Source organism: Emydura macquarii, unplaced genomic scaffold (assembly GCF_026122565.2).
Source record: "Emydura macquarii macquarii isolate MOO-44397 ecotype Brisbane River unplaced genomic scaffold, CSIRO-AGI_Emac_v2 contig_2676, whole genome shotgun sequence".
Classification (NCBI taxonomy): domain Eukaryota; kingdom Metazoa; phylum Chordata; order Testudines; family Chelidae; genus Emydura; species Emydura macquarii.
The window spans coordinates 31,924,170-31,938,611 of record NW_027132813.1 but is presented as its reverse complement, the minus strand read 5'-3'; the positions used below and the strand labels follow the sequence as shown (position 1 = coordinate 31,938,611).

The 14,442-nt window shown below is 40.6% G+C and overlaps 1 protein-coding gene across 5 annotated transcripts in view; it reads right to left on the bottom strand.

Annotated features, from left to right (window-relative positions):
- ACYP2 (acylphosphatase 2) overlaps positions 1–14,442 on the bottom strand; it is a 134,733-nt gene that overhangs the window by 81,442 nt on the left and 38,849 nt on the right. Inside the window, exon 5 of one of the 5 annotated variants that reach the window (XM_067565148.1) lies at positions 10,896–11,013. The exons of the other annotated variants lie outside the window; for them this stretch is intronic. Within the exon in view, the coding sequence (XP_067421249.1) occupies positions 10,950–11,013 (64 nt within the window). The 3' untranslated portion in view covers positions 10,896–10,949. Of the gene's footprint in view, positions 1–10,895; positions 11,014–14,442 lie in introns of those variants that run through there. 5 annotated transcript variants of the gene reach the window in all.

Sequence of the window (14,442 nt, the reverse complement as noted above, 5' to 3'; positions counted from 1 at the left end):
CAGAGACCAGAATCAGCTAGAAACTCCAATCTGCATGTAGGAATCCTTGTTTCCTTTCTTTTCTGTATCATGTATCATTGTCAATGAGCCAGAGATCCCAAAGTCTCTCACAGAGCTTCTCCCATTTGCCTCAACATATTTGTAGGAGACCAGTTTCGCACACTTGACTGGGCTAAAAAGTAAAATAATAAATCGTTTGTGCCCAGAAAATGATCTGACAGTAGCAATAAGTAGTTTAAAACCGAGATTTGGAATGCTTATGTCATCCAAACAAGCTCAAGTTTCTCATTAAATCCAGCTCTTACAAGAACTCATTTGTATGTTATTTTGTTAAAACTAGCAAAAAGTCCAGTCCAGTCCCTGATTTGTAGAACAATTCTCGAGGAGGAGTATCAGTTCCAGTCACAAAGATATCTATGTTTAGAGTTTTATTAATATAAATGTTTGAGTTATATTGTTTTTACTGTTCTATAATTTTTATGATCCACGTGTTATTTTGTTTAAAAAACTGTTGTAAAATTCAATGAAAAGGAATAAATCTTACATTCTGAATTATTTATGCCTATTTATTTACATGTGTATGTGTGCACCTCCAAGTCTGCCTGCATGTGCATGTGTCTCAGTATGTCGCAGCATGTGTCTGACTATGTCCTTGTGTTTTTTAATCTCTGAACTAAAGGTCCAAACACTCCCTTCACCCACTGCCACCACAGTACTCCTGCAGACATACCTTTTATAGAAAAAGAGCAACCACAATCTTCCCTCTCACCCTCCTTCCCTGTCTCTCTCTCTCTCTCATCCCTTCCTTCTCTCAAATCTATGGCAAAAAATTTGGCATGCTGCTTTATATTCCCCAGCATTGGCATGCCGCTCAAAGCCTCCTAGCTTTGGCCAACATCACCTCTAGCCCAGATATATACTTGAGTTGTGCACCCCTGGTGTAAATCTTACCCACACTAGATCTGACATCTGTCATACCACGGCCTTATATACGCAGCCCTTCTTCCAACATATGGCACACATTAGTCTTTAAATATAAAATCCCATGGAAAATTGAGTGTGGGGGTACTTATTACAATTTTCAGAAGTTAGGGTGTACTTGCTACTTAAAAGGTTGAGAAACACTGATCTAAGACAACTAAATGATGCACATTTAATGAGACAAACATTTATAATGTTCACATTCATAAAAGCTACTTGTTTTATGTGATACTTCAAATGTTCATGCAGCTTGGTAAAGACTGGATCTATAGTGTGTCCCAAGGCAACATACACTTCTCAGATCTACTCTTTTTCCAAGAGTAGAACTACTAACCTAACTACTGTCAAAATGCAATTATTGTATTAGGAATTTGGTTAAGAATCACTCCTTTATAAACAACATTTTAAACTGAACTGTTGCTCACTATTACTCATGCAAAGGGTGTATTTGTTACACTAAATATTTCAGAGACAATCTTTGTTCTGCAAGCAACAGCAGTATGGGCCTTGAACTGTTCTACATCTTGCTGTATGTGTGCTAACAGAACATCTTCAAACTGGTTCCAGAATATTTTGAAAACATGACCCAGGATCCATTACATTGGGTCCCAGCAATGTATCAACTCTAATGAAGATTTTTCAAAAGCACAAATGGCTGTCAGTGGGAGTTAGGAACCTGACTGGCATTTGTGTCTTGTAAACCTGCCACTCGAAGGTTCAGCAAAAGCTATATATAAATAATTCATTCTCAAAATGTAAAGGAGTTCTCAACTTTAAACCAGTTAATGGGGTTTACAGATTTATTAACAATTGATAGTATCTTAAGATGTTCAATGTGGGTTAAAGAAAAAATATTTACCCCTTCTAATTAGATAAGAAATTTTCTAAAACCAGTTTTCAGATGAACAGCTGTGTTATCTATTGTTTACAGTACAGTCTGATTCAGCCTTGCAGTCCAAATTGCATTTAGCTCTGAAATAGAAATGGGGTGATCTGAATGTTATTTGTTCAGCTGGTGACTACTATTTATAAATAATAGTTCACAATTCTACAGCATTTTTCAGCAGAGGATCACTTAAAAATCAATTAATTAATTAAATCTTGCCACATCTCTATAAGATAACCATTATCTCCCTTTTAAGTGGGGGAAACCGAGGCACAAAGGCTAAATGACTTGCCCAAGACCACAGAGTTAATGTATTGTAGAGCTTGGAACAGAACCCTGATTATGAGTTTTTATTGTAATGTGCTTTGTGATCCTCAGCTGAAAAATGTGGGGCGTCAAAGGGGTGTGTGGGCCAAACAGATTGTGCATTCAACCTCCGCCTATCTTTTCCTTCAAAAATATCACTTCCTTCATCCCACAGAATGGGCATTTCCAAGTTGTTCTGGAACAAGATCTATATTGTATGCTAGTATGGCGTGTTGACTCCTTATCAAACCAGATATAGTTGAAACATAATATGAAATAACATTTTGAGGGAAATGTTCAGTGCACTGCAAGCTGGTAAATAAGTTGCCATAATATTATGGAAAATGTGTGTATAAGAAATATTCATTACTCCTTTAAAATCTGTAAAAACTAGATGGGTTTTCAGTATCAGTGGTAAATGCAATGAAGACATTCTCTATCTTCATATGATAAACAGTAGGCATTAATATGGGAATTACTTTAACTGAAGACCAGATATAACTTGCAACTTCTCTTTCGTGCCTGTATGTTTCTGCACTCAACTACAGATTATCTCCTACTTTCACCTCAGTCCATCCCTTTCTTGACTTGGATATAAAATATTGCAGAAAAATGTTCACTTGTTTGCAGGTTAATAGGGAATAGTAAACAGCAAACCTATTAAATAAATAATTTTTGGTGTATTCTTCCAAGTTTTAAAAAATATGATTTTGATAAAAGATACACACACCTGTGAACTCCAAGTCTATTTTAAAGACAGATGCACGTAGTTTTGCAAAATTATAAAATTGTGAGAAGTAATCTGCTTGAAAATGTCCTTTTAAAGTACTTATACAAAGATGATATAATCTCTTCCTTGCCAAATCCTTTCTGCTACATATAACACTACAGATCATCCTCTTCTTTTCGACATGTTATTCTCACTGATATCAAGTGACACTGTCCTTCCTTGATTCTCTCTCTCCAAGCATTCCTTCAATGTCTCCTTTCGTGGAGCTTCCTTCTCCTCATCTATCATCTCCACTCCATGCTTTTCTATCATCTCTGTTGATACCACTGATATCTTTCTTGTCATTCAAGGTCACAATTGGGAAATTATTTTTACTCCTTCCCTCTCCCTTGACCACACATCAAGGCTATTTCCAGACCCCGATTCTCTTCTTCAATAATCTCCAAAATCCATCCTTTTCTCTCCATTCTCAGGACCAAATCTGGTCTTTATTATATCGCACCTTTACTACTGAAACACCCTCTTTTCTGACCTCCTAGTCACACACATTTGCCCCCCTTCAGTCCACACAAATTATAGCCACTAAGTCTTCCTCCTTACCCGTTGTTCTGTCACTCACTCCCCTCTTTGAATCCCATAGTTCACCATTCATTATCAGTATAACATTACCCTATTTATCCTCCCTTCTCAAGTTCAAATTGGTTCCCCATTCTTCCTCTATTCTATCTACATCCCCATCCTCATTCATCATGTCAGTCCACAATCACCTGTGAGCCTTCTTCCATGTGCCCCTGTAGGTAAAATAAAACCTTCTTGTATCTTCATCTACGTCTTTATCAACACTTCATCTACACTGTCCCTCCCCTGTCCACACAAACTCCTCTTAAAGGCCCATTTTTGCCGTTAATACCTTAGTATTGGCTCCTTTCCCCAATCTGTCTCTCTGTTCTTAGACTGAGCTCAAGGTAAAAATAGACTAAGACAAAAAGTCTAAATTTGCTAAAAATATAGATTGGAATTTCCATTCATTTCATTTTACACCTTCAACTAAAACAAATGAGGAATACGAGTTTTATGTATTAATGTGGGAGATGTTGCCTTACTTAGGGAAATTAATATTACATAAATTTGGAGATTAGATTTAAATTATTTACTTAATATTTTGCACAGTGATGGAACTCATTCGTATCTTAAGTATGACAGTCTGTAACAACCATAACCAATGGCTTTCAACCAACACTCAGATCTATTTCAGACTACATGGGCTATTGTTTGCAAATGTACTCAAAAGGTTAATTTAGTAAAAAAAACATACCTACTTTTCAAGGTTAATGTCAAAAGTCTGTTGGTTTTTGGAAGGAAGGATGCACTCCAAATGACAAAACGATAAATTTATCACTTTGTTACCTGACATCTGTGGGAATACTGTCAACATTCCAATACCTCCCTGAACTCCAAACACCTGACATCTAAGTTGACTAACTCATATTTAGCTAAATAAAGACAAAATGGGAACAGCCATACTTACCTTCCTCTGAATCCTGCTTCCCCATTTTTGTCATTGTAAACTGATTAAAATCAAGGTAAAAAATCTAGACAGCCTTGATAAAAGCACATACTGAAATTTGACTTACATAGCTCTTGTGTTGTTTATATTATGTGTATATCTGATATTCTCTCTTTTTAAGTCATTGGTATTTTTATTGAAAACTTTAAATATTAAAAATAATTGTGAATTCAGTTTACACCACTTTCATCTATTAAAAAAATCCACAGCTTCCTGGACAAAGAATATACTTAATACAACTCACTCCCCTCTACAAAGAAAGGAAAAATATTTAAATATATTGTTATTTACTAATGGTAGTTGCTATTTAAAAATTTCCATCGGGTATTATTTCTTAGGAGCACGTCAGTTATTTTAACTTACTTAAACAAGCCATCATAATTTTTAATAAATTCTAAGCTGAGTCTTCCGCATAGGATAGTCTTTACTCCTTTTTTGTAAATTAGCAATTGCAAATGAGCAATATTATAATTCAAACCTGAAAATATCCACATAGAAAAAGAATGCCTATTCTGTCACTGTACGTTACTATGGCAACAACTACAATATCTACAGACTTTAGCTTCATTTTATGAATAAAGAAGAAAGATCACAAGACATTGTAAGGAAAAAAACTTGTGTTTATACAGGTCTCTTTTATGCAAAAGAAACAACAGATATTTTTATTTCACTTTCTAAAATAACATTTTAGACTAGTAGGAAGGTCTTCAGTTTATCTTAAAACTGCATAACATTGCATCTCAGTAATACACTGCTATAGGTTCAACTTGTCTTTGAGAGTGACCTTACTATTCTTGATTCACAGGCTCAAAGACAGATGAAAACTCTGTGAAATGAAGCTCTTCATGTCTAAGGGCAATGGTAGGCTGTTCATGTGTATATGTAATATCATGGGGAACAGGATTACAAAATATGATGGGCAAAAGAGCCCCCAACTAAAAGAAAGGATTCTACAGAATAGTCTAAAAATAACCTTATTTCAAATGAGGCATGAGCAGTTGAAAAGTACAAATATCTACAAAACAAATAGCTCCACCTAGAGTTTAAAAAGTAAGTGTTATTAAATAAAAAAGCCAACATACAATTAGCAGGGTCTTATATATAAGATTTCTATAAAATACTTGTCTTAATCAGAGATGCCTTTTATATAATACAAAATGCTGTTATCTAACAATTAAAATAAATAAAAATATTTATTTTCAAGGATACTTTGCACAAATATTTAACCTGATATAACTTTTTGGCTGATTCATTACCTTCTGGAAACGGTTTATAAGGTTTTCCAATTATTTTAAAATATATTTTAAAAATACATATATTTTAAAGATTACCTTGCAATATGGAAATTACTTAATCTTTTTCTTCTAGTAAATTCTTAAAAATTAATTCTCAGAAAACAATAAACACAGAAGAGCAAACTACAATAATGCATGAAGGGCAAAATTCTGCCCTAATTCACACCCTGCAAATCCCAGAGATTTTAGGGGAGATATGCAGGGCGAAATCGAGGGAATTTCACCAGGGAGAGTTTTGATAACATATTTTAGGGAAACAATATAATCTTCATGCCTTTAGGAGCAAATCCAGACCTTAGTGCACAACCCTAGGCTCTGGGGAAATGTTCAAGGAAAAGGGTGTCCTCCTCCTGAGCCAGAGTGGCTGAGCAGCCAATACCCGCAAAGGTGGGGAAGCAAATCCACAGAGGACTGGATCCCTAGTACCACTCTAGAAGCAGCAGCTCTCCCCATCCTCAGCCCCCATCTCTTTACACAGTGAAACCAGATTGGCTTGACTACACAGGGCCCTCTGAAGCTATGGAGAACAGGGCTTCATTTGTCCCATTTTTTGTTGTATAATAAAAAAAACCCTATAGGGGAACATTTTGTGGTTGCCCCATTTCCATTCAGCTAAAAAACAAATCCACATATGCTCTTGTCTCTTCTACCTATCTATCTATAGCTTTAAAGACAAGAACATTTCTTGCACATAGTAGTAGACATATATGAAAGTTTAGGCTTGAAATTAGACAAAGGTTTCTAACCATCAGAGAAATGAAGTTCTGGAACAGCCTTCCAAGGGGAGCAGTGGGGACAAAGAAACTTAACTGGCTTCAAGATTGAGCTTGATAAGTTTACAGAGGGGATGTTATGATAGGACTGCCTACAATGACATGTAACTGATCTGCGACTGTTAGCAGCAAATATCTCCAACGGTCCAGTGATGGGACACTAGATGGCAGGGCTCTGAGTTACTACAGAAAATTCTTTCCCAAGTGGCTGACTGGTGGGTCTTGCCCATATGCTCAGGGTCTAACTGACTGCCATATCTGGGGTCAGGAAGGAATCTTCCCCCAGGTCAGATTGGCAGAGATACTGGGTTGGGTTTTTTGTTTTTTTTTTTTGCCTTTTGTTGCAATGTGCGGCACAGGTCACTTATAGTTAAAATTACTAAATCATGATTTGAGGACTTCAGTAACTCAGCCAGAGGATATGGGTCTATTACAGGAGTAGGTGGGTGAGGAACATTGCTCATGCTCCTCTCATACTATAGAATCTACTGGCTTAGTCCCTATAACTGGTTCTCTTATCCATTCTGCTCATATGCTTCAAAGAGAGCACAGCACTTCAAAGGTACTGAATAGCACCCCACAAAACTAGATTATTGTTTCAGAGACTAGGACAAGTGAACTGATTTATAAGGGATGGATCATAATTTATATAAAAATATTACATAATATAAGTGGGGGATTTGGCATAAATCTACCATTTTTACCAAAGAATTGTGTTTCTGATCAGTCTTGCACAACAGCAATTATACTTTGTTTGATTTATTGAACTCCATTTCCCATAGGAAAATTACTCAGTTTTCTCTCTACTTCCTTCCAGCACAAAGCTGGAATAAAGGCTCTCACATGTATGAAAACTTGTGCCATATGCAGTCATACCTTTCTACTTAGTGCACTTTTGCATTTTAAATTCTTTTTCTTAGATTTATCCATCTCTGCTGAACTACAATCAACTGTAGCTAAGGGTATGTCTACACTGCAAAGTGAAGTCGATTAATTTTAAGTCGACCTTCACCTGCCAAATTTCTGAAGTCACAGGAGCGTGATCACACCACGCTCACTGTGTCGGGGGATTGCGTCCCCACTAGCTGCTCTTGAGTCGACAATCAAAGCAATGAACTATGGGTAGCTAACTCAGTGCAACTAGCCACAGAGGCTTTTGGGAAGGATGTCGTCGTCCCATGATGCAACATCCTCTCTCCCCCTCCCTTCTTGTCCCAAACAGACCAACGCTTTTTCATGCCATTTTTCTCTGCCATTCAGTCTCTGCCGCACATACGCCATTGCCAGAGAGACATAGAGCCCGCTCAGCTCTGCATTATCATTGTGAGCATCACAAACACTTCACGTCTTATCCTGCAGTATTTTCAAGGGCGAAACGGGCCGCAGCACTGAAAACTGTGATGTTACTCAAGACGCCCTGCTAAAAGCCAGAGAACAAAACAATTCACATTTGCTACTGGCTGATATGCATCATCTGCAGTCGGCAGAGCGCCACTGGTCCCAGGAAACAAGCACTGACTGGCGGGGTTGCATCGTTATGAAACTATGGGATGATGAGCAGTGGCTGCACAACTTTCGTATGCGAAAGGCCACTTTCTTTGAGCTCTGCACAGCTCTGAAATGCATGAACACTCACTTGAGACTGGCTCTGACAGTGGAGAAGTGGGTGGCCATCGTTCTGTGGAAGCTATCAACGCCAGACTGCTACCGGTCAGTTGGGAATCAGTTCAGAGTCGGTAAATACATCAAGGGAGCTGCTGTAATACAAGTTTGCTGGGCCATTAACAGTCTTCTGCTAAGAAGGGTAGTGACTTTGGAAAATGTGCAGGACACAGTGGATGGGTTTTCTGCAATGGGGTTCTCAAACAGGGGAGGGGGTGAAGGCAATAGATGGCATTCATATCCATATCTTAGCACCGGACCACCTAGTCACAGAGTACATTAATTGAAAGGGATACTTCTCAATGGTGTTGCAGGCCCTTGTGGATCATAAGGGATGCTTCACCGACATCAATGTGAGGTGGTCTGGAAAAGTGCACGACACGCACAAATTTGGGAATTCAGGTCTGTTCAAAAAGATGCAAGCAGGGACTTTCTTCCCTGACCAAAAAATAAATATTGGTGATATTGAAATGTCAATAGGGATCCTTGGAGACCCTGTGTATCCATTGCTCCCCTGGCTGATGAAGCCATACACAGGGCACCTGGACAGCGAGAAGGAGAGATTCAATAATAGCTCAGCAAGTGCAGAATGTTCGTTGAATGTGCATTTGGACATTTAAAGGCGCGCTGGTGCAGTTTACTCAGTAGGCTAGACTTCAGTGAAAAAAAACATCCCAGCAGTTATCTCTGTATGCTATGCACTCCATAATGTCTGTGAGACAAAGGGGGAGAAGTTGCCGTTTGGTTGGGTCGTGGAGGCAGATTGGCTGCTCAAAATTAGCAGCCAGCCTGACAGCAGTGCAATGCTGACAGCCAACCACGGAGCACTGCGCCTCAGGGAAGCCTTAAAAAATCCATTTTGCAGTGATACCTAATGTTTCTGAAAAATGTGTTCTGTCTTCCCTTTCCACCCCCCACCCATTCCCCAGCACTACAGCACCATGCTAGCCTCCCCCTCAGCGCTAATCCCTGTGGTCTCAATAAAGAAAGAGTAATGATCTTTAAAGCAGTAAATCTTTATTGTTGGTCATTAACAGTGGAGGGAAACAAAGTTATTTCAATACTGTGCATGCACTGTAATGGGGCTGTGAGGGGACACAGAGCAAAGCTGCAATGTGCAAACAGCAAACAACACATTCCCATTTCCTAAAGAGGCCAGCGCCTCTTTCTGCTCCCCTCACCCAACGTAGAGTGGAGCACATACTGCACCCCACTCAACCTCCTCTTAGATCGCTTGGGGGTAGGGGCTAGGAAAGAGTGCATGAGTTGAGAGTTTTGCAGGGACTGCAGAAGGAGTCTATCCTGCCACTGCTCTGCTTGACGCTCAACCAAATGCCTCAACATGTCTGACTGATCCCTCATTATGCGCAGCATCGCATCCTGCATTGCATGCTCACGTTCTTGGGTCACCTTCCTGTTCTCCATGTCCATGTTCATTTTCTCTGATAATGAAATCCTCCAGGCTCTTACCTCTGTCTCACAGCAGCTGTGGAGGCGTTCATTATCTTGGTGAACATGTCATCCTTCGATTTTTTTTTTTTCTCCCCACCTTCTAATCTATGACAGGCGGTCAGCAACTGTAGTAGATGCTGAGCTGAAGGCTGCACCGTCCACTGAAAGGCAAGCAAAGCACAAGGTATCCATTGTTAGCTGGCCCCATGGATGAAAAGCAATGTTATAATGTAAAAATAACTCCCCTTTATATTCCCAAGGGAACTGCAGACCCGCATATCAATCTCTACCTATTGCAGCGATCATAGTGCCATTCCAGCCATGGTAAGTAAGGGGCTGGTGCATCCTATTCAGGGAAATCCCTTTAGTGCATGCTGCATAAGTCCATAATTCCCCAACCAGCAGGATTGCTGCACCTCCCTGACCCTCCCAAAAATTGGTTTTTGAAAAGGAGGTACAGAGGGTGTGTAGGGGTGGTGGTGGTGAAATTCCCCTGGGCGAAACCATATGTGGGCACCATCTTGCAACCCCTAAAACCCATCGCAGTCACGTGCTGTCTTGTAACTTGTAGTTTACATATCCCAAAAAACCTCCCATGGCAGAGGGGAAAAAAAAGGTTGTATAGAGCGGGTACTGCAAATTTGCGGCATCTTCCCTACCTGACCATGAGTGATATCAGTCTCCTGAGGGTAACAGAGGTGGAAAGGGAGGATTTACTGCAAGCATCTGGGTACATGCCTGGCCCTTATGCTGCTATGCTGTGTTCCGCCATGATGCCTGCACAATTAATAAAAGAGTGGTGGGGGAAAGTGTCCTATCGCGGTTGAGGAAATAAGGCTGCTCTCCCCAGAAACCTTCTGCAAAGGATCATAGAGTACCTAAATGAAAGTTTCCTGGAGATATGCATGGAAGATTCTCGGAGCATCCCTGTGCACATAAACATTCTTTTCTGGGGGGAACCCCTTGCTTAGGTGAACTAACAACGAGGAAGCCCATTCCCACCACCACACTTTTTTTTTTTCCTATTATGACAAGAAGCTGGACTGGAGAGATAACCACAGAAATGAGATTTGCAGTACATACTCACCAGTTGTGCCTTCCCTGGCATCTCGGTTGCTCATGGTGTCCTGCATCCGGCTGTGCTGTTCTGAGGTTACAAACAGTTCCCGGCTTTCAGGGAGAATGGATTTCCCAGGTGCCTGGGAATAGAGCGGGTACTGCAAATTTGCGGCATCTTCCCTACCTGACCATGAGTGATATCAGTCTCCTGAGGGTAACAGAGGTGGAAAGGGAGGATTTACTGCAAGCATCTGGGTACATGCTTGGCCCTTATGCTGCTATGCTGTGTTCCGCCATGATGCCTGCACAATTAATAAAAGAGTGGTGGGGAGGTGCCCGTTCTCCTCCTCATCCACAGAGTCCTCCTCAATTTATCCTGGATTCCCCTGAGGTATCTATGCTGCGTGGTGGTACAGTGGTGGGGTCACTGCTGAGAATCGCATGCAGCTCCTCATAAAAGCGGCATGTCTTTGGTGATGAACCAGAACAATTGTTCGCCTCCTGAGTTTTCTGATATGCCTGCCTCAGCTCTTTGATTTTAATGCGGCACTGCTGCGCGTCCCTCCTGTGCCCCTTTTCCAACATGCTGCGCAATATCTTTTTGTAAATATCTAAATTCCTTTTGCTGGATCGGAGCTAAGTCAAAACAGACTCTTTGCCCCACGGACAGATGAGACTCAAGATCTGAAGTCGAGTCCAGGCTGGAGTGCATTTGGGGTGTGCAATTGCCATGATCAGTTCTGTTGGGAAGCTCTCTCCATGCTGACAAAACAGGAAATGGGAATTCAAAATTTCCTGGGGCTTGAGGGAAAAGGCTGTTTCCTTTGTATGTGGCCGCAGTGCAGCAGATGCGAATGTGCAGAGCGGTCACAGCAGAGCATTGTGGGATAACTCTCAGAGGCCAATTACATCAAATTATGCTGCGTTCCACCTACACTGCCACTCATTTGACCCAAACAATTCAATTTCAGTGCTACGCCATTTGTGGAGGTGTTTTATTAAGTCAAATTTTCCCACGATCTACATCGACGGAAATGACCAGCCAGTGAAGCAGCATACATTATGTGGTCGACGGAAGCCACATACCATCGACCTACCTTCGCAGTGTGGACCAGGCCTAAGACTGAGAGAGGACAAGCATAAAGATTTTATGAAGATTTATTCTTTTTAAGACTAGCTTGTCTGGGAACCTCAAGAGTTCTAAAATCATTTTTTCTAGGTTGGGATGCTGAATGGAATAATCAATGATACAACCTAAATTTCACCAGAGAAAGCTAAGAAGAATTAAAAGATGCTGAATCCCCACAAAGGTTCATCACAAGGCCTACAGAGCACTCCTATCTCATTCTCCTGGGGTAACCAGAAACCAGAGCACCTTATAAAATGTAATAAAGTTTCATCAGTCAACAGCAATTTCCTTCACTTCCTGTCCTAGTTCGGCATACAAATTAAGTGGAAGATAGCATATTGGAGAACACAGTTCCAAAAAATACTAATTTCATACGTAGAGGGGATCACAAAAACTCATTCTACTAAGAATCATACTGATGGTACAATCTATTCACTGTAATATATTTGAGTGTGTATGGGAAAGTAGTGAAAAGTATAAAAATCAAACAAGGAGAAAATAAATCTACTCATATTAGGCTTAATGAAGTACACAAAAGGTCATTATCTAGAAAAGTGACTGTGTAAATAACTACATTCATCCTCCTGCATTACTCCATGGTAGAATTAAAGATTTAGGGCCTGATCCAAAGCCCACTGATGTCAATGGGAATATTTTTTTGGTCTTCCATGGGTTTTGGGTCAGGGCCATAAACTGTATCTCACAAAAAAAATGTAAGAGTCATAAAAGACACTTATTTAAAAAGCTAACTCCACTGGATCAATAAGTGTCACTACTGAAGGATTAACATTTGGCTAAAGATTAACATAATATTTAAAGCTAAAAGTGATTAAATCAAAAAGCAAATGTATGACATTTGTATAGTAGGCAAGAGATACAAATTCAATATTTTGGGTCAAAAGCTTTGGGGGAATATAAAATGCAGAGGAGCCATGCCAGTATGAGAGCATCTCGGCCGCCTGCTCAGCCATCGTGATATAGACCTCACTTATATGACAGCCAGGAACCTGCCTGGTGATAGGGAGGAAGACGACATATTGCTTTGTCTTTCTCCTTCTCTGCCTGACACTTCTGCAGAGAAAGAAGGGAAAACAGGGGGTACGATGACATAGACATTCTTCAGAAATCCTAAAGAAAAGTTTCTCAAGGTAATAGAAATGAGAAGTAAAAAACCTTAAAGCCAACAAAGAACATTAGAAAAATGTAGTTTAAAACCTTGTCAGAATCCTGTGAAAGGCCCCACTACAAAGGGACACCCAGAATCTTTAATCTGCAGAGGCTTTGACACAGAGAATTCTGAAGAGTTCTTCCTGAAGGATGGGCCTAAACCCTGGTTCAGAGCAAAGATCTGGTCTGCCTCCTGTTGCTAGGGAAAAGGAGGAATGCATTGGTGTAAAGACTGCTTAACAGGAAGGAGACAGAGAAATTTGACCTGCAAAAAAACTTTTCTAATCAAATATAGCAAGACGTTTATGCTCTTTAAAATACTGTGATCCACAAAAGTGACAATTATTAATACCAGGCAGCAAAGACTTGATCCTACATGCTGTTGAACTCTGCAGAAAGAAGCACAGAGAAAATGTTTGCCAGCATTTGTACAAGGAGGTATCCACACAGTGCAGAGAAATGTGACTGCTCATTATATGAGCAATCATCTAGTCCTACAATTAGCTAAGCCTTAGTTAATACAGAGGAGGGGGGGGGGGGGGGAAGGGTGTGTGACGGAGGCTGTAGGAAGATGGCACAGACAAAGCATACAGAGGTAGGTGCTTAAGTGTAATCTGTAAGTGAGCAAAAACTGTGTACACCGCACATACTTTTAAGATTTTGAGTTATTCTACAGCCAACCAACACTACTAATGGCTATTCAGATGTACTTAACTGCTGCTCTTCGAAGAAAGTGAAAGCAGGGCAGCCATGAGGGCCAGTCATTGACACAGAATCTACCCAATGTTTCTCCCAGCTAGCTGATCAAAGCCACAGGACATATGTTGAGCTCAATGTTTTTGTTGGCCCACAAGCCTGTAGGATCCACTCCCATCAGCTTACCTCACCTTACAAGGTCACTTGTAATAAAGAATGCTCAGCAATCCTACTGGTGGCTCAGTGGTGCTCTTTTGCAACCTTCACCTACACCCCTGAAGGACTGAGCCACAAGCACTGAGGGTTAGAAAATAAGAGACAGGAACAGTGAGAAGCTGGGAAAAAACACAGTAGCAGCAAAACCAGTCAAACAAACAAGAAATAGTAACGTGAGTATTTCACCAATTTTAAGTCTGAAAAATCTTCAGAGTTGGGCACTTGGCCAATGGGAGCTGCAAAATCAGGCCACTTATTTAAGTGCCAAAACACAACTTCAGGCATCTATGTTTGAAAATGTTGGGCTGAGGTCACAAAAAACAAGGTTACTTACCAGTAACTGTTGTTCTTCGAGATGTGTTGCTCATATCCATTCCAATTTAGGTGTGTGCGCGCCCCGTGCACAGATTCCCGGAACCTTTTTCCCTAGCAAGCCCCGCAGGGCCAGCTCAGGCGCCCCCTGGAGTGCTGCGCTCATGTCGCGGTATAAAGGGCGCTGCTGACCCCGCGGGCTCCCAGTCCC